Raw genomic sequence first — 21,807 nt, 5'->3', positions numbered from 1 at the left:
AGCTCAGATTACTAAAGACGCCCTCCAGTCTAGCAGCCAGTAAAGAGATAGCATTGCTGGTTCCCATAAAAACTCAGCTCTTGCTGTCTGCTTCAATTTTTTTTCTCCTAATTTTCTCTCCTGAGCTCAGCTCAAACAAAGCAGAACTTTTATCAGACAGTTAGTGTATGCTGTTTGCAGATTTAAATGTATTTGAGGAAAAATGGCCGCCGGGTGAAAGCTGCTATTTGCTTTAGGAAAATGTGATGGTGCTGGCAAACAGAGGGGATATATATGCAGTACAAATGATGCCATTTGGGTGGCCAAGACGTGCCCAACTGATATACATTGTAGACAAATGTAGGCTTTACATGTCCTTTCACACAGACTTTTACCTTCCTCAGGTATTCTGAGATGTTTAATATTGCTGTCAGGTCCATAATTTTTCCCAGCAAAAGGTCGGATCTTAAACTCATATTTCTGTCCCCTCCATAGAGATGGAATAACAGTGCTGTACTCATTGATCCTAGACTTTGTCCACTCTGTCCACTCAGATTCAGTAGAAGAAAGTGTGCGGTAAAATACACTATATCCTTCAGTAAAGGGGGATTCCGTTAGGACCTAAAATAGTCAAATAAATATGAGACATTAGGTCCACAAATAGATGATAGATAGGTAAATAGACACCTTACCTTATTGTTTAATGATATATAGGAGCAGCTTTATTAAAATACATAAAAACTCACTCAAGTTCTATTCATTCCTATGGAATTTCTTGAAGCCTATTTATCAATGGGTAAAAGTTAAAACTCACTGGGGGGTCATTTATAAAATTTGTGCAGCACATACTTATTCACACAGTGAACATGTTTGCCCTGCCTGTGTTTAAATTTATATATCAAGACAAGACTGGTGTGGCGTAACTCGGAGTTACGCCACAACTTTATTGGCATAAAATCGCTTAACTGATTTTGCTAATTGTGAATTTATATTCGCAAAGAGAAAATCTGCACTTTATTTGTTCATATTAAATACGCACAGAGGGCATTCTCATGCAAATCGCAATCTCATTTGCAAATTTTTGGGCGCATTTCGCATTTCACTGCAATTTGCAAAAAAAGAAAAGACTGGCACAGCAGTGCAAAATGTAAGCATCTAGGGGAAACATGCACAAACAAACATTTGTGAAAAAACATCTGCTGTGCGAACTTTATAAATGACCCCCAATGTTTGATAAACTAAACTCTAAACTCACATTTTCATAAATCTGCCCCATAGACTTTAATGTTACAATGAGATGCAAAGAATTCTCTTTCTTTGAATACGAGAATCTTACCTGCCAGTGCACATAGACTGATGCGCTTGGAAGTGCTGTGATGTTGTCTAAATGAACACGAACACCCATTAATTCTCTATAGATTTGTCTCTCCTTTTCTATCTGACCAGTATCCAAAGGATCTAATAAAAAAAATATTAAGTGGAGACTGCTTAATATATTTACTTGCTGAAGGTGCATGTGAATAATTTCATATTGGCATTTATGAGTGCACGGATCAATACAATAGAATCAAATTCTTTGATGAAAAGGGAAAGTAAGTCATGCAGACAAGAGTCAAGTGTTCAATCCTTATATTATTATGTTTCACTTATCAATTCATTCATTGATCAGGCCTGTTATTCAGCTAATAGATTCTCTCCATATGTATCAAAGTGATATAGGCTAAAGTTATTTTAATTAACCCAGTGTTACAGTATAACAGCAACTGGTAACTGTCATAAAGCAACCACCACAATGGGGTGTTTATTGGGGAACCTCATAATATAATAATAAGTCCAAATATTGCAAAGTCGCCCTTCTTTTGTACTGTTTATTGTTCCAGTGCATGGCATTTGGCTGTTACCCATGGACATATCCCCTAAATCCTTGTAAAATGATAGCAAGTTGAACAATCTTTGAAAGTATAGATACTGCAGAAAACTCTTCAAAAAACAATCATTCCTCCTATAGTCCTGGTAGCCAAAATAGAGCTAACAGGCCTGACCAACATTTTATACACACCTTTTCACCATTATTTGTTAATTGCTTCATTAGTAATTCCACACGTATGGCAACTCTCAGTTACAAAACATATTCATTAATTTTGGTAGTTATCTCTATATATTACCAGGAAAACTCTAGAGAGACCATGTAGAATAGAAAGATCTATCAATCAAACAAATCAAGCAAAACTACAATAGTAAATCACAACTAGATCAGAACTATTGTTGAATAATAAGTCTGTCTGGCACTCTTGAAAAGAGCAGTAGCGAGTTTGCTCAGTATGCACCTCCTGTTGTGTTTTACAATATAAAGTGCACTTGAATTCACCAAAAAAGAGAAACTGCTAGAAAAATGACCATCCTTCAGCTTGAAAGAAAATTCATGTTATTTAAAAGGACTGTGGGTGTGGGAACCTTGACAACCCACCTTTAAGCAATTCTTAAAACTTTAAGAATGAGTAGTTTCAGGAAGAGGTTAAACACAATAATATTCTGAGTTCGATAAAGAAAGATTTAGATTTGCTTTTAAAGAGCCAGAATGAATAGGGATTCGATTTGCATTAGTTACCCATTTCTTTAATTATGTGTTAATTCCCAGGAATACTATATTTAAGAGTAACATAATATGAATGTTCCCTATTTAGAAACTTACCCAATCTAAAGGGTTTATGGTTAGCGATGAGCGAATTTTTTCGCCCAGGCATGGATTCGCAGCAAATTTCTGCATTTCGCCATTGGCAAATTGTTTTGCGAAACTTGCGTGAAAATCAGCTGAAGAAAAATTAGTCGGGCAGACATTTTTTTTTACAAAAAAACAGACATGGGCGACAAAAAATAGGCACAGGTGACAAAAAAGACGCGGGTGACAAAAAAATCACGTGACAAATGCGTTTTGCTTATTTTTCGACAGGGACAGATTCGCTCATCACTATTTATGTTGTATAAGTGTTATATAAGTATAAGTGTTGTATAAGTGATCTCCTTTTTGTTTGATGCCTAATGTTCTCCCACCAGACTGAATTTTTCTATATATGATTTATAATTTTGCCATATATGTATAAATAAATGTGATTTTACATTTTTTGGCTGTTTAATATCTTCTGTAGGATAAGGTTCACTGAATGCTGAACAACATTTGTTACAGAAAGCAGACAGAAGTAATGGGGGAGTAGATAAATGTAATAGGAAATCGATGCAAGTTCCATTACTACGAGGGAATTTCACATATTCATTTTTCGGCAGATTTATATTTAATAATGGTCAATGCTTCCTATCATTAAAAAAAGTGTTGTTTTTTTAAAATAATAGTTTACCTTCATATAATAAAGGAATATAAGCTTTCATAGTGGTATACTCCAGCCAAGCCTCTTACCTTGAACAGTTAGCAATGCCTTGGCAGATACTGTTTCTAGCTGATTTCCTGCAGTGCAGATATATTTTCCAGAGTCATACAAGGTTACAGATCGGATTCTTAATGTATTTTCATTGGTAATTTCATACCTGTTTAAACAGCATTGTGTTTATATTACTTTTCATTGAACAAGTGAATATTAATGAGAATATCACAAAACCACCATTAGGAAAATTCACAATCAACAAATCTGAGATTCTAAATATGATGGATTTAGTTGGTTGCTCAAATCCAAAAGCATATTCAACATAAACTGTACATACCTCCCTTGTGGAAGGTCTCCATTTTCTTTGCTCCAGTGAAAGGTGGGCTTTGGGTCTCCTTGTGCTCCACAACCAAACTGCACGGTGCTTCCAAACTTTGCCGTCACATCACTGGGTTTATATGTAAACATGGGCTTCTCTGAGAATAAAACATTGCATTTTAGTTGCACACATTCAGGCAATCAAAGAAAGTCGCCCAGTGTTCCATAATGACACGTGCATGCCGCTATCTACACAACTTGTACAGGTTAAAATGTATTATGCTGCTTAATGAAACTTTGGAATTTACTTATATAAGAATTGGTCAACAGTAAAGTGCAATTTATAATAAAAGTTTTTAAAACTTTTTTTTTTAATACTCTTCCCTGTAAACCTATGATTTAGGACTTTGTGGTTGTGCACAGCAAATTTACTGTCCTCTAGAACAAAGTACATCCTTTTTTCTTATCAACACACCCCTATCATTTAGGGGCATGGGAAACAGGGAGATCTGTCACTGTGTCTGGGACAGTGAATGCGCTCTACTAAATATGAAGGGAGTCCATTTGCACTCAGCTCTGAGTAAGCCCTGGAGCTACCTACACCTCCTGACCAGGCGGCAGCTCCAGGGTTCTTTCGGCACTCTGTGTCAATAGACACAGTACACTGGTGGCTAAAGTAGACCAGAAATTATGCCAGGCAGACTGTTAAGATATTCAACTGCATCAAATTTGTGATAAAGTGCATGCACAGTTGCATACATTTGGATGCAGTTGCACTGGACACAGCACAGAGTCAGATGCAATGTAATTGAGTCTGATTCAGTACCCGCATTGCACTATCAATGACACATGAATTCTGGGGGAAAAAACAGTGCATAGTTGGAAAAAACATGGTGGTCATTTCCAAAATTGCACTTCGCTCCTGCGTCTGGGTAAAAAAAACGCACAGAGGATTGAAACACTAAAGTAAAAGGGTAAAAGGGTAGGATATAAAAAGTAAGATAAGAGAATATAAAAAAAAGAGTGTTGCCAGATTAGTGAAAAAATGGATTAAGGGAAGATGTATGAGACCATGATTTAGGTTTCCTTATGGGCTCCATCACACAGGTTTTTGGCTTTGAAATAGTTTCACTCAGTGTTCACAAACAACAATTAAAATCCAGTAATATAAATAAGGCTAGATGTGTTAGAAAAGGTCAGGATAAACATGTTCTCTTACCCAGTACAACGATTTTAGCAGCTCTACTCTCTCTTTCTCCCACTTGATTTGATGCTAAGCAGGAATATAGTCCTGAATCCGTCTTTAGTGCTTTGCCAATAAAGAGTTTGCCTGCAGAAATCTGAAAACGATAATATTGAAATTTGGAGTTATTGTATGTGAAACCTTTAGCCAACAAACATTGCTACAGGAAGTGCCATACTGTGCACATGTGTGCAAGTAGTGATGGGTGAAATAATTTGCCAGGCATGGATTCGAATTGCTGCGTTTCGCCATTGGCAGATTGTAATGCATGTTATTTTTTTTTACGTGCGCAACAATTTCCTTTGACACATCTAAAATTGTTGCACACGTAAAATAGAATTACGCGCATCAACAAATAAATGTGCCGCATGTGATCATGTTTTTTTACACGCAACATTTTTACCATTTCCTGCATGTTCCGCCGGGATCTGCACACAAAATGTGTGTATCTCTAGCTTCCATTGTAACAAACATATGTAACGCACAAATGACAGATTTGTCAAATCAAACACAAGTGCCTTTTTTCATTCATTTTAAGTTTGTTTACACCCCCGCCCCCAAAAATATAGTAGCTTGAATGCTGAAAATATATGGCCAATAATGGTACAGGTTACTCATGTAGTCAGTTGGCATTATGGGCAAGGTTATACAATGGCAGTATTGACATACATGAATTATCATGGACTTCTGCTTGCATTTAAACACATGTAAGGTAGAATGCTTTCTTTATAGCAGGAAGGTATTGAATTAGGGGCAACATTTTGGGCCATTTGTGGTTTTGGTCACATAGATCCCCTTATCCCAGGGATGAATACAAATGAAATGGAACAAGCAGCACATTATACTACATTTTAAAAGTTAAAATGTTTTCTTTTCTAGTTTTAAAGCATGAAACTATAGCTGTTGAAGACCAGTGAGGATTCATAGAGGATTTATTATTGTTTTTTCCACTATTAACTTTGTAGAGACACAAAAGGCAGTGCTTATAAACATTGTATTGCCTTAAATCAATCACTAAAAGAAATCATGAATATACAATATATGTCCTTATGTCCTTAGATAGCAAGTCATACTGGAAGGCTCTTGAATTATTTATATTTAATGGAAAAACAAATTTGAGTGCAAAGACTTTTTAAGCTTTAAATATTCACTTGTGGCAGTCTACTGCTGCATCAATTTACACAATGTGTAATGCATTGCCAAGGGGATTTTGTGACTAGATACATTTCTAAGTACAATATAATCAGCTTCCCAAAAAGAAGTAGAGGTATAGGATCTATTATTCAGAATGCTCAGGACCTTGGTTTTTTCAGATAAGGGATCTTTCCGTAATTTGAATCTCCATAACTTCAGGCTACTAAAGAATCATTTAAACATAAAATAAACCCAATAGGATTGTTTTGCCTCCAATAATGATTAATTATATTAATCTATAAATATAAAAGGAAATCACTTTTAAAATTAGAACAGGAAAGAAGCTTTGTGCAGTGGCTCACAAGCAGCAGCTGGGGCAAGAATGAGAAAATGGGGGCCTGATCCAGCTGTGGTGAATTAGCAGTTTCAGCAAAGCTGTAGAAAGTGGGATATGTAGTTCACACAGGCTTTAGGGACATTAGCCAGCCAATCTGGTTAATCAAGGGAAGGCAATGTTAAAAAACATTTTTAGGGCTGTTCACTATGACTTTTATCCATGTTTTTAATAGATTGTAGTGGTGTCATAATGTGGCAAAATCAAACTCAAACTTTGCTAGTTTTACATGATTTAATATGCTCTATACTTGTAGGTGTGTGGCTGCCTTATACAACCCGGCTGTAAATCAGTAACTAATATTATAAGGCTGATGCCACATGTGGCATTTTTACGCTGCATATTTTCTCAGCCTAAAAACGCCACACAAGCCACACAGCCCCTGATAATGGCGTTTTTCAGCCTAGTACTGGTGACGTAGCAAATCCCGTTTCTATGGTGCTAATAGTGTGAAATAGTAAAAAACGCAGCGTATTTCCGCTAGGTCTGGCAGCTGCCTTTGTGTATACATAGGAATAACTTGCTGTGCAAATACTGGCGTATTTCGGCAAACGCTTGAAAAATCCATGGTAAGGCGTTTTCTAGCGTATTTACGCTTTGTGTGGTTTGCTTCGAGTCTTTTCATGTTATTTCTATGGATGATGATATCGTGCGTTTTTCAGCCACTGAGAGAATTAGAAAATATGCAGCGTAAAAACGCCACGTGTGGCATCAGTCTAAGGGCTCTGGCACACAGGGAGATTAGTCGCCCGCGACAAATCTCCCTTGTCATGGACGACTAATCTCCCCGAGTTGCCATGACCCCCCCATCCCACCGGCGAACATGTAAGTCGCCAGCGGGATGGCAGACGCGGCGGGGCGATTTCGGGAAATCGCGGTGGGATGGCAGGGGTAGGCAACTCGGGGAGATTAGTCGCCCGCGAACAGGGAGTTTTGCCGCGGGCGACTAATCTCCCCGTGTGCCAGAGCCCTAAAAGGAAGAGCCCTGCCCCAAAGTGGATCTATTTCAGTTCTGTGTAAGATGCATGCTGGAAGAATAAAATAAACAGATACAGCAGATAATACTATTCTCCTCTCTAAGCACTTAAAAGGTAAAAGATAAAAACAGAGACAAACAAATACAAAACCGCCAGAAAATGTTTTCACTGATGTTGCTTGGTTTCCATGGCTGCTTTCAGCCAATGCATTTTCCTGTGATTCACATTTTTAGGTTCCCATCTCTCTAATAGTGAGACTTCATCTAATTAAAGCACAGCCGGTACATAGAGAAGCTTTAAATATTTGTGTTACAATGTGCAATGGAAGTGGCCAGGGTCCCATGAATCATTTTATTTCCATTAAAGTATATACATATATACAGGGTACCTATCTATAAAATATATATAGTCAGGTCAGCTCTTTTACAAAAATTTTCATTGGAGCTTACCGTATAGATGCAGCATGGCACCCATTTATAAAGAGTAAACATGGTTTACATCATTGTGTTTCCACTAAAGTATGTACAGTACATATATACATATCTATAAAGTATATATCAGTCAGTCATAGTAAGGAGTCAAATCAGGAATGTCAGGAGCCAGAAATCAGTCAATTAGAAATCTCACACCAGATGCGACGCAATGACATCATGCACCTGTGTGCTAATGTCACCTCGCCATCGATGTGACCCATGTGGTGCTGCCATTTTGGACACTGTATAGATACAGCCCTTGGGCACTGCCCAATAGATGGGTCTGTACATGTATAAGTATGACAATCACAATATAAAAAAAAGGAGGTATGCGCAAAACGCTGTTTTCCCATTTGTTGCAGCACTGGAGACAATGCTGTGGGGTGGGAGTAAGTCAGCTGTCAGAGGCTGTCAGAATTCTTGCACATTAGTTCATGATGTTCCATATATAAACAATGTGTTCAAATTTTTTCCTTTGTCTTAAAAGGCAAGACATGAAGGTTTGTCATTTCCGATGCGATGCTGTGAAAATTCTACAATAATAATGACAGGAAACCAAACTAAACTGCTCTAATTAAGATGTTCTGCTGCAATGCAGATGCACATAACAGATTAATGCTTTACATTTTTCTAATTATTGAACATATTACTTAAAATGAGACTTGCAGCAAGGAAGGGAAAGTCAAATCAGCACTTTCAGTTAATGAAAAAAAAAAAAGAAATAGATCTTACACTTTCAAAATGCAAGGGATCTGGCTTCTCTGCTTTTATTGGCAGCATTAAACAGGTGCCTAATATACAATTTGAAAAATATATCTGGGCTCATTTACAAAAATAGGGCATGACACAAAGTGCAAAAAATGGGCACAATGGAGAACAGAGTATTGCACCTCTCTTTCTATGTGACACTACCTGTGTTCAACAGCACTGCATAGGAGGATGAAAAGGTGGGCAGCAGCTGTAGGCATCAAAATGAACACACCTAGGTTGCACACAGTTTAGAATGTACAGGCTGGGGAGTTCCAGGGGACACAAGAGAGCCCTGCAATTACCACTACAGTAGCTGGAATTAAGTGCAGGGCTTTCTTGCTTTTGACTTTAATGCATGGGGCTCTTATGGGCACTAACAATAGCAAGAATTGCAATGGTATATGGTGCCTAGGAAAAGGTGTTTTCATTGACTTGCATAACTGAAATCAGTTGTTTCACTTTTGTTATACATGTCAAAACTTTTTTATGATGATAAACCAAATGTTGTGCTGCTGATGCCCACATATACACATATATACACATATACACATATATACACAAGAGTTATGGGTTTGGAACAATATTCTTTAGTCATGCCAGCTCATGTGGAAAAAGCGGGAAGTACCATAAGAGTATAACACTTTAAAGATGCCTAAAGTCAGTGTATTTAAATAAAAAAAGAAAAAAAAGCAACTATATAATTACCGTGTATCGACTATTATTATGGTTTATTGGAATCCCATCCTTCTTCCAAGTAACATTGGGCTCAGGATGACCTTTTGGAGGCAAACATTCTATCTCAAGTTGCTTCCCCACGGCCACAACAGCATCAGATGGATTTAGACGAAAATCATCCCTTAGAGCTACAATGAGATAAAATTAAAAAAATAAAATTAAATATTTTGTGTACTAACATAATGATACTAGGTTTTCCAGATGGACTATTATATAAAATTATTGTTGCTCCTTCTGAAATAAGTGGGTTTTCAGACATTAGCGATAGTGATGAGCTTTCGAAATCATTCGCCAGACATGAATTCGCGGGCATTGGCAGATTTTTTGCAAACTGTCGCAAAATTTTGTTTTTTTATTGGATGTGCGCAAAGATTTTTTTTGTCGCCCGTTATTTTCGCTGTTTGGTGAATCTTTTCAAAGATTTGCTAATTTTTCGACGAAGCAAAACAGGACAGATTTGCTCATCACTAATTAGCGATACAGCTGGTGATGTTGAATAAATTTTTTTTTAAAGAGACCAGCCATGGATTTGGGGGCAAACTAACGCTTATATGCCTTTCCTTTTTAGTGTGGCAGCCCCAGAAGTAAATAAAGTTAAAAAAAACTATCTCTGACCTTACTCAAGTAAGCCCAATAAGCCTCATGCTCAAAGTTGGAAAGGTTGCCCAATCTTCCTTTGGCTCCTAGAACCTTTCCAAGGTATGGTTAATTCATAAGGGCATTAACTGTTCTTTTAGAGCTATCGCACACATTATAACCTTATGCTGAATATGAGAACAGTTGCATACAATGTATGGAGACTAAATGAACTGGTAGGCTGCTGTATTTACAGTATATGCCTGGGAGGGGTTTCCCAGTGTCTCCTCCACACAAGAACTAGACTGACTTCCCTGAAGAAGTATGTGGAGTTACTATACATTATTAAAAGCCAGAGGTTTGGGACCATCTGCTAAATATTTTCACTAGCAAAGCTAAAACACATCCAAAAAAGTGGCTTCTAAGTATATTTTGTAACTAAAAAAATTGCATAATAATTTATAAATGTTTAGGAAGAGCACAGGTTACCAGGAAGCATGTTATCTCATACTCTTTATAAGAGCATAATTGAAGTCCATTGTCATTTGTACTGAATCATATAAATGCTTTGTTTAACTATGTCCCTTTCATAATGTATCACTAAAGCTTCCTTCCTGCTGCGTCATTCAAATTCTTTTCTAAAATGTTCAAGATGAAAAAAAACATCGTCTTTACAGATATATTTTTCTGAAAGTGTTGCTCATGACGTTATCCCTTTTATTTAGCACAGAGCTTGATTCCATTTCAGAATCATTATATTAAGGACATTTTATAAATGATGGGAATGTATTAAAAGTCATTAATGTGCAAATATGTTTCCTTTTCACAAATGTAATTCAGTTCTTGCAAACCCCTGAAAGTGTTAACTGACCTGAAAAACATTGCCATGTTATCCACTGGTGTAACAACACTGCACCCCCCCCCCCCCTTCAAAAGAAAATCTTTGGAGGGGCCCATCACACATCAACCTATCCCCCTTTCTTTGGCTGCTCATGTTCCCTGCCTGCTGGGATAGGATAATTTTATAATTTGCACCAGGACACAGTGTTAGTAGGACTGTAAAAATGAGCAACTTAATAATTGTCTAATAAAGAGTATTTCACTACAAAATGTGAATTTGTGTTCTTCTTTTAAAATACATTTCCCAAATAGTGTATACTACCTGCTTTCATGGCTTGATAATTACACCCAAATATCTAGTGTAGAGTAGTGTAGGTTTATTTGTATAGGGCTGCTGTACTTATCAGCCAGGTGTTGTCATTCTGGCCAACCCTATCCTACACTGTTTCCTAAGCAACTGTACGCAGCCAGTACTGGTTATTGAGGCATGTGCATAAACTACAGAAAGAAGTACAATGAGAAGAGATGCCATAACTTTACACCACATTCAAAGTGCTATTCTTTGACATGATACAAGGCGAAAGACACCGCTGGTAATTTTAATAGGAAAATTTCAGCTCTTCTAGAGAGTATGTATGTATGTATATATGTATGTATAACTTTATTTATAAAGCGCCACACGGGTACGCAGCGCTGTACAGTCTTACAGAATACAAAATTACACACAGGGAGGACAAGTGATATAATAAATAAATACAATGCTGTTAGTCAGTAAGAGTGACCAGAACAATCACTATTGTAAGAATATATGTTTCTGGTATCTTGTTCATAAGTAGACATGGTAGTTTAACTTCCATCCAGATCTAACCATTACTCCTAATTGTATTTCCTAACTCCTAACTTTACACAACCTCTACATCCTTTCCACTCTTTAAAAGTTCAAGCCACATAGCCTCAGAGCCTAGTTTGTCTTCATCTATCTAGCTCTAGTGATTAGTGATGAGCGAATGTGTGCTATTTCGGTTTGGCAAAACATTTGAGAAGCTTTCAAAACTTTTTGACACGTGCAACTTTTTTTATTCAACCGCAACCATGCCCATTTTGACTGCGCCTATTTTGATGCATTTTTGAAAAAATCTGCTAATGGAGAAACACTGAAATTCGCCCCAAAAAATTTTGCTTATCACTACTAGTGATAAGTGATTGACTATGCATTTATTAATGTTGTACCACAAGCTGCCACAATGTATTTGACAATCTATGTTTATATGCTTATAGTCCTGTACTGAGACATAGATTTTACCACAACAATCAGTTTAACTATGTAACAAAAGTAATTTATAGATTAGGTGGGAAAGGGGTAATGGCAATCCATTCTTAACAAGTGTTAAGTATCAGAATAATAAACAAGGCCTTTAATATAGTATACAACCAAGTTAATATTCTTAAACACTGGTGGAAAGAAGTTCTTGAAACCTCCAGCTATTGCACAGTGTTTGAAAAATACCTTGAAAATCAGTCTAGAAAAATGCAGTATTTTTGTTCCATGGGTAGCTTGGATTATGGCAGCCTCAGGCATGATTTAAAATGCAGTGATTGCAAATTGTAAGGAAAATAACTGAAAATAACTGATAACAAGCACATCATGGAAATATACATATTTTTCTTGGTCTTTGCTAGCAAATGAAAGAGTATAGCCATCCAGAAAGCCTGCAAGCAGATTAAGAACATATCTATATAAAGGCCGTATTATATAAGGGATTTATACTGTACTAATCAAAAGTAAACACATTTAAGGATATATGGTACTAGAGAGCAACAAACAGCAACTATGTGATATACTGTATACTAATATGAAATATACTAATATAATACATAGTATACTATGTAATATAATTGTGTACATTCGCTCCTTCTAGGGAGAGTAAAGTTCCTAGGGAGAAACCTCCCCAGAGGTTTTTCCATACACTAAGCAGAGCAGGAGCCAATGGGAATGCATAGAATTCTGTGATTGTAGAGTGCAAAAAAATTGGAGTGCAAAACAAGCACCATTTTTTTTAACTCTTTGTAAAGGGGAAGTTCACCTTTTAATGTTTTTTTGTATTGTTCTGGTTTATTACACTTTATATTCTGCTACTTTATGACCTATTAATAAAAATGTTTTTCTAAAAAATTAGGTAGACTGTGACTATTTTTTCTGGCCCTCTCCTATTCATATCCCAGAAAGTAAGATTCATACACAAAGTTATGTATTCTCTTAATTGTACAGACTGATTATTGCATCCTCTGAGCAGCTCCCACTCAGCAGTGTATGTAAAGAGAAGCCTGAGTTAAACTGGCCAGCACAAATAACAAATCCAGAAGGAGCAGGATGTCCAGACAATGATGGGGCTGATCATGTCAAACAATTCCCTTCCTGTTTCCTTGTGTTCACTGAATGTTTCATCTGCTTACACACACAATCTGTTTTCCTACAAGCACCTGTACACCTGTATTTTATCTTCCACTCAAATTCATCTATTTATTGGGTTTACTATTGATTTACTCCTCATTTTCAGAGCAAATGCAATCTGACATATAATATTTGATACTGGATTATTTTAAATGTGTTGGTTTCAGCATATAGATATTTGAATGTATTTAATGACACAAGTCCTAACTGTCCCTGGGATGTCCTCATTTAGAGCACTGTAAACATTTGAGAGTAGTGTTCCTATGGCTAGAAAATCAGTCCATCTGCTCTCTCTAAGTTTTAGTTTTTGACAATGGGTTCAATAAAAGTGCAGTAATCTTGATAATGTTGTATGTGATATATGGTTGTTTTGGTACTTTCTGACCAGCTTCATATGTCATAGCAGCACTGCAGAAATATGTTAATGGAACATATTATAGCTTATGTATATCTGCAAGTAAAGTGAGTTGTGCATATTACCACTTTCATTAAAGGAACTTGCTTCAAAATATGCTCCTTCTGTACTTCTTTATTGTTGCACTCAACACTGCTCAGTCCTACCTGCCCTACATTATGAATTGTGCACTGCTGCGCCTATTGACACCCTGAACCCTGAAGGGTACCCATTGTGTCTAGTGCACACTTGTGCCTTAAGAATTGGGCACAGATATCACCAGAAATGATGCCAGGCAGACTTCTGCCCAATTGCGACAAAATGTGTAAGCATTTGTGGTAGTTTTGGTGAACTGGACACAATTGCGGTAGGCACAGTGCAACTGAATCAAGAGCAGCACCCCTTTGTGACTAGAATGATGCTGAATTCTGACTGCATTGTGGGAGAAATCACTGCATTGTAATTGAAATTGCACTTGCAGACATACATGAGCTCTCTAATGTGGTCTGGCCACCATGGCCGTGAGAACTGGATAATGTATTTGCGAGATATGAGTGGGCTTGATCAAGGGATTTGGTCAACTTACAATATAAAACAGCTTTCCCTGAGGCCACACACACTAATTGAAATGAAGAAAAACACCCTAGATTTATCGATTAATGTTCTTTTATGAAAGGGTCACTGACAGTTCACTTTCTGTAAATGCTAACTGGGAGCTGCTATTTTGTATGTTACTAACTACAATTGTAGTTTATGCAGCTGCATAAAAGCTACATTTAGCTTAAATATTATGGGGCTTTATTATCAAGGGGATGCAAAGGAATGCAGGTTTTATAAACATCTTCTTTATAACCCACTGAACTTAGATTATGGATCATTATAACCAATTCCAAGGGACAACCAAGAATTTGAGTATTTTTCTTAATCCGTTTAAGCCCTTAGTTTATTGTGTTCTTAGTTCTCTCTGGTATCACCGCCTATGCCATCACAAAATGTTCCCTATTCTTTTCCATGTAAATCAGAAGAAAATTCCAGAAGTACCTAACCTTCAGGAGCCCTTGCTAGACAAAATAGCAGAAATATAGTGTGTCTTAACAGTCAGTACTTACAGTTTATAATTTCATGCATAGTGATGAGCAAAATTTTTTGCCAGTCATGGATTCACTGAGAAAATCCACATTTTGTCATCAGCAATTTTTTTCTCAAAACTGTGGCAAAAATTCACCCTGAAAAATAATTGCCAAAAATATGCTAGAAAATGGCCATTTTCTTTGATGCATTTGGAGTGAGAAAGGATTGAGAAAAAACAAGAAACACCCATTGACTTTAATGCAGTTGGAGGGAGAAAAAACTGTGTGTAAAAAAAAGTACCCACGGAAAAACACCTATTGGCATTTCATTTCGGTTTTTTTTTGGCATTTCACAAATTTTCCAGCAGTTTCACAAATTTATTGGCGAAGTCAAACAGGACAGATTTACTTATCAATATTCATGCATATATATAGTATCTCTGCCCATATGATTGTATTAATTAATAATGATGAGCAAATGTGTCCCGTTTTGCTTCAGCGGAAAATTCACACAACAAAACACTGGTGCCATGCGTCTTCTTCAAAGCACGCAACTTTATTTGATTGCGACCGTGCCTATTTTGAGCAACCGCATCTTTTTTTTTACATGCCCGTGAATTTTTGCGGCAAAATTTTACAGAAGTTTTGCAAAACATTTTGCCAATGCTGAAATGTGGAAATTCACTGCGAATCCATGCCTGCCAAAAAAATCGCTTATCACTATTAATTAACATTATGACAAATTAGCAATTGGTCAATAACCTTTGTCTCCATTTTAATAGAAATAAAATCAGTGGCTAAAAACAGACCATTGCACCATTTTCCCATCTTTTACCTATAAAGAGGAAGGAATTAATTCAGCTGTTCTATTGTAATATGCTGGAAGCATCAATAAACTACAATTATTTAGTTCTTTCATTTGCAAGTTAAAAAAGGACGCAATTTGTAATTTTACTTTTAATTGTTTCTGTCTATAAAGAACATTACTAACTGAATGCATTGTTGTGTTATTTGGAATTTTTTTTAAAAAAAAGTCTTCCATTTTGTTTGCCCATATGAATATTTATAAACACTGACCCTCAGTGGGAGCAATAGAAAACCCGTGGGAGCCAAAAGAAAGGATAAAAACCTGACAACTAAAGAAGTGTTAATTAAAGGTTCAGCATCTCAATATCTGACAGGAATTAATTGCACTGCTAATTAAACTGTTATTCTAGTGTTTTTCCTTATTAGCCATAAAATTGAATTCCCCTGAAAGGATGAAGAAAAAAAGAATCAATGCAGCATGCATGTGTGTCTCTGGCTGACAATTACACCACTGTTATATAATAATTCCTTTGTCTAGAGCACACACTTGGGCCAAATAGGTCACTTAAACATGTTAGAAACACATTGCATGCTCACTAAATAATGTTAACTTATATCAACCAGCTACTTGTCTCTTTTTTATATCTATTTCTGTGAAATCTCTAACCATTTTTCATTATGATGCAAGTTAAACATGTTCTTAAATAAAAGCAAATGTGTATCAAAATCAGAGCTGTCATTCCCCCCTATTTTTCCGTGGGTTACCCAATTTTGACTTCTCTCCCCCTGACTGCCATCATCCAATAACATTCTCCCATAATTTTTGAATCCCTTAAATTCACATAAGATTCTGGCCACGCAGGTAGTGATTTTTCGGCTTTATTGGGGCATTTGTGCATGCAACCAAATGTGTATGCAACCAAATGCATCAGTAGATTACATTTCCACATAGTATTACATTGCCGCCTTCTCTATATTTTTAGCTGCCTTTCCTATTCATAACTAGTGATGAGCGAATCTGTCCCATTTCGCTGAAAAATTGCACGTCAAAAAAAAATTGTCGCCCTCGGCTATTCATTCGTCGCGCTGCTATTCTTTCGTCGCGCTACTATTCTTTCGTCACCCGTGGCTATTCTTTAGTCGTGTGGCTATTCTTTTGTCGCCCGCGGCTATTCTTTTGTTGCCCGCGACTATTCTTTTGACGCGTGGCTATTCTTTTGTCGTCCGCGGCTATTCTTTTGTTGCCCACGGCTATTATTTTGTTGCGCGACTATTCTTTTGACGCGCGGCTATTCTTTTGTCGCCCGCGGCTATTCTTTCGTTGCCCACGGCTATTTTTCCGTTGCGCGACTATTCTTTTGTTGCCCGCGACTATTCTTTTGACGCAGACGACAATTTTTGGACGTGTGCCGAATTTTTCCGCTGCAAATTATTTCATCCATTTTGCGAAACAATCCGCCAATGGCGAAACGCGGAAATTTGCACATTTGCAAACATTTCGGCCATCACTATTCATAACATGAAAATCAAGCAGATTTTTACTGGGCTAGGTGACAACTATAGCTGGTGGGTGCATGGCTTATCAGCTGTTGAAGTCAGAGAAGCCACAACTCATGTTCCTTTTTTTTCAGATCAGAAATGAGCAAAAGATTCCAACCTGTAGCCTTCTAGGGTTTCTTTGCAAATAAGTTTATTGTCTTGTTTTTGTTCATTTTCACTGTTATTATAAGGGCTAAAGCAGTATACATAATAATGTAAATGAGGGGAAAACAGATCCCAAAAGGCCATGCGGTGCAGAGGAATTTTCTAGAGGAAGAGGAGCGTAAAGGAAGTGCATCTGAGGGAAAAGGCAGCTGGGAGCTGCTGGAGATTGTCCTGCTAAAAGCCGGAGTGTGTGGATGCTGTAAGGGAGACAACAGAGATCCCAATGTGCCGTTTAGGAAGTAGAAAGATATTCAGCCAGAGCCATAAGCTCAATACTGAGAGTTTGTAAGGGAGACCTGAGATAAAGTTAACCAATATATATAATTTATAGCAGCAACAGCAGCAACACTGGGATTGAGTGCATAATATATATATGTAAAATATAGCCAGACTCTGCAGAAGGAACACACTGGGGCACATTTATTAAAGTCCGAATTTCGGATGTTTTTAAGTATCATTGGCAAAAATTTGTATTAATAACAATAATTTCTGATGTGCGTTAATTGCGGTAAAAATTTGTATTGTGGTCATACGAAAATATCGGGGTACAATCCAAAAGTTACAAAATTTTCGTATTCGAACAATTGTAAACGGTGCAAAAAATTTTCTGACTTTGAACCTTCAGTGCATGATTTTGGAAGCCTCCCATAGGACTCAATGGCATTCTGCAGCTCCAACCTGGCAAAAGGAAAGTCACTATACCGAAGCTTGAATGAATTCCAAAACTTTTGTAGTCGTTGCGTCAAATACGATTTTGTCACACAAATTGACGCAAAGCACGAAAAAGTTGTGGAAATTAACAAAAATATTGCGGAACATACGCAAAGTTCTATAAATTAGAAAAAATACAGATTTTTCACATCCGGACACAATCGTACTTTGATAAATGTGCCCCACTGTGTCAATCGCTACAGGAGATACACACTGCACCAAGCCACTGTGGGATTATTATTGCTGACCTGTAGAGTACAGTGAAAGTTTGCACCTTTCAATAATTTTTTTCAAATTTATTAGAACTGAGTCATTTATTATTGTGTAAAGTTATTGTAAGGAGCACCGGGAGACCGGCGTGCATTCCTACCTTCAGGTGCGCCGGTCCCTGGGCTCCTCCGGTACAGCGCACTCCTGCGCGCACCTCTCTTCGGCGCGTCCCAACGCGCAATGGCAAAGGGCGCGCGCATGCGCAATAACTTTAGGTCCTCCCGGCGCTGCGCGATGACGTCAGTGGACGCGCTGACGTCACTTTGGCGCCAAATTCAAACTTAAAAAGCGGTTCCTTGCTTGTTTTCATTGCCCAAGCTGGTCCTGTATTCCTGGTGCCTTGCTAAGCTGTCTTTGTCTGATTATCTGTTTTTTTGACTCCCTTCCTGACTTTTGACTACGCTCCTTGCTGCCTGCCACCGACCTTTGCCTGACTTTCGACCTTGATCCTTGCCTGACCACGACTCCGATTTCGTCTCTACCCTTGGTACCGTGTTTGAATAACCTTGGCCGTAAGTAGGATCCCTGCCTCTCCCGCCGCAGAAAGTCCGGGGCCCCAAAAGGGCGTCGGTGAACACCGGGGTCGGCAGGGCTCTCCTGCTTGCCTAAGGGGTTATTCCAGGCAGTTACTGGGCTCCTAAGTATACAGACTGTAACAGTTATATTTTATATTTTCTTGCACAAAATGAGTATTTTTCTTATCACATTTGGAGGACTGGAATTCTGTGCCATGCACTCAGAAGCCATGCCTTTACCACTCACCCCCAGGATCGCACACATGCTAATCATTTGACTTACATGCGGAACACTGGGGACACACCTAGACTGCAGTGCTCCGAGTGTAAGCAACTTCACATGTCTCCCTTGGCCCGGGCCTAGGGCGGCACATGAATCAAAGATAGTTATATTTAGGGGGGCATTTACTAATGCTCGATTTATTATGGGACAAATCCAAATGCAAAAGTACACCATCATGTAACAGTCAATGGCAGATATTCCTTTTACAACTGGAAGATCTTTCTTTGCTTTATTATTAAGTTTTTTGGGGGGTTTTTATGCTGGTTTGTGTAAGTTAATATGAAAAAGTCATTTTTTTTTGCATCTTTTTTCGTTCGTGTTTTTCAGTTCAGATCTTTTGATAAATGAAGGCAAAAACCTTAACCTCCATATGTAATATAACACAATTTTTTTTAATCAATCACCTATTTATTATTATTATTAACATTTATTTATAAATCGCCAACATATATAGGGTCAGAATTATGATTGCTTGAGCATTCGGGCTTGAATAGCCATAATGGAAACCTTACCTAAAAGCTGCTGAAGTTTTTCTTCATTACAAAAGCCTGTTCAGGAAAAATTACAGAAATTGCAAGCTTTTTCCGCTTGAAAATTAGCGTGAATTAGCAAACTCATGCAGGGTTTCCTTTATGACTGCTGCATTTATGTACAGAAAGCAGACTAGGGGGCTGATTTACTAAGACATGAATTCGAATCCGAATTGGAAATATTCCGATTGGAAAACGAACATTTTGCGACTTTTTCGTATTTTTTGCGATTTTTTCGGCGACTTTACGACTTTTCGGAAATTATCGCGACGTTTTCGTTACCAATACGATTTGCGCGAAAAAGCGCGAGTTTTTTGTAGCCATTCCGAAAGTTGCACAAAATGTGGCGATTTTTTCGTAGCGTTAAAACTTGCGCGAAAAGTTGCGCCTTTTTCGTAGCGTTAAAACTTGCGCGAAAAGTCGCGCCTTTTTTCGTAACATTAACTTAAAAGGCGAAACGTTTCGCACAAGTTTTAACGCTACGAAAAAATCGCGATTTTGCGCAACTTTCGGAATGGCTACGAAAAACTCTGGTTTTTTCGCGCAAATTGTATTGGTAACAAAAAAGTCGCAACAATTTTCCAAAAAAATCACAAAATACCGATCATTACGAAAAAAACGCAATCGGACGCATTCGGCCCGTTCGTGGGTTAGTAAATGTGCCCCTAGATCTTACTGAAATATTCTCTTTTATGCATAGGACGATATTATGATATCATATATATTTTGATACATACGGTATTGTTTACCACTCCCTTCTCCCCTCCCTTTTTCCCTCCCCCTCCTAGAACTATTTATCACAGGGTGGCGTGGGGTTCTTAAGGGCCCAGTGAGGCCTGCAACTTTGCCATGTTTGATGTCTACTTATAATGACTTTTATGCACAGGCTGGCTGGCAATGAAATGCTGAAGTAGGGGATCCCTATCTTTAATGTGTATTATCCTAATAGTTAGTAATTTAATCGAATAGATTAAAAATACCTTCTCATGCTCTCATACAGTTAGATACTCTATACCAGATAAGTTATGCCACTGGCTTAGATTATTGAGCTATATGATTAATAGTAATAAAATTATTTTTTATGTAAAGTCTGCTTTAGCTTCCATAAAATCCAGAAGATTATGCATGACTTAGCACATAACTAACGTGCAAGTGTCTAAAATTGAGAATGATATCTTGTAACTCTTGGGATTAACTATATTTAAACGGTCAAATGAGATGCAATGTTATTCTAAACATTAGATGTAAATTGATTTCATGCCTTTTCTGTGTTAACCATTTGGATGTATAATCTAACTGGTTTTTTATTTCACACTGTGTGATTGCCATTTGTGCCCCTTAAAAAAATAACTAGACAGCATAAATGTATTAGTATGAAAATGTGTTTGATTCAAAGGTTTGTGATGTTTATAAATGGCCCAGCTAAACCATTATGCTACAGTAATTTTACAAGCTGCTTTTCCTTAAAACCACATGCTTCTAGATAAAAATAGCTCATACTTTTATTACTGTGCATTCAAATATATTTCTGCTCTCTCTCTCTCTCTCTCTCTCTCTCTCTATATATATATATATATATATACTTATGAATCAAGCTCTACCTCTCCTTGTGCCATTTGGACCCAAGACACCTACATAAACTACACACATTTTGGAATGGTCTAGTGTAATGGTGGTGTATAAATAAAACTCTTAAGAGCACAGACAACTTGACAGGTTTCTTATAGCCTCTAAAGATAAAATACCATACTTCTAATCAGCAGGATACAGGTTAAAGCTTGTCAACTTACCAGCAACATAAAGAGAAGCATTTCTACTAAATGCCGTTCCTAGATGGTTTCTAGCCACACAAGTATAAATCCCTTCATCAGATTTGCCTTTTCGTTGATTAAGGCTGAAGAAGAAGAGTGGTCCCTCCGGCAACTGAACATAGGAACGCTGGGTCTTATCATCTGTGCTGGTCTCCACATGCTCTCCATTACGGTACCATTCTATTGTGGGCTGTGGATTGCCCTCTGCTCGACAATACAATGTGGCTGGCTTGTCCTTCTTCACAAACAAATCTGAAGGGTGTTCGATAATACGAGGTGGAAAATCCTCTGATCGAGTTTTTGAGCCTATAAAAGATAGAAAACACAAATTTACCATGTTTCATTTGCAATCTAGATTTCAGTGAATAAAAAAATCACTCAGTACATTCTTGATTTTTTAGCTACATGGGATGTAGCTACATGGGCCCCAGATTTTAAAATCAAGACTATATCAGTGCATCTCT

The 21,807-nt window shown here is 37.5% G+C and overlaps 1 protein-coding gene across 3 annotated transcripts in view; it reads right to left on the bottom strand.

Moving 5' to 3' along the window:
• The window catches only part of robo4 (roundabout guidance receptor 4), a 110,293-nt gene that overhangs the window by 68,472 nt on the left and 20,014 nt on the right, over positions 1-21,807 (bottom strand). For all 3 annotated transcript variants that reach the window (XM_012966984.2, XM_002937520.4, XM_004916033.4), the window contains exons 2-8: positions 21,323-21,649; positions 9,351-9,508; positions 4,894-5,014; positions 3,694-3,832; positions 3,392-3,519; positions 1,316-1,437; positions 375-600 (exon numbers count right to left, since the gene is read on the bottom strand). In XM_012966984.2, coding sequence (XP_012822438.2) covers positions 375-600; positions 1,316-1,437; positions 3,392-3,519; positions 3,694-3,832; positions 4,894-5,014; positions 9,351-9,508; positions 21,323-21,649 — 1,221 coding nt within the window. The remainder of the gene's footprint in view (positions 1-374; positions 601-1,315; positions 1,438-3,391; positions 3,520-3,693; positions 3,833-4,893; positions 5,015-9,350; positions 9,509-21,322; positions 21,650-21,807) is intronic.

Source organism: Xenopus tropicalis, chromosome 7 (genome assembly GCF_000004195.4).
Source record: "Xenopus tropicalis strain Nigerian chromosome 7, UCB_Xtro_10.0, whole genome shotgun sequence".
In the NCBI taxonomy this organism is placed as follows: domain Eukaryota; kingdom Metazoa; phylum Chordata; class Amphibia; order Anura; family Pipidae; genus Xenopus; species Xenopus tropicalis.
This window is presented reverse-complemented; position numbering and strand designations above follow the sequence as displayed.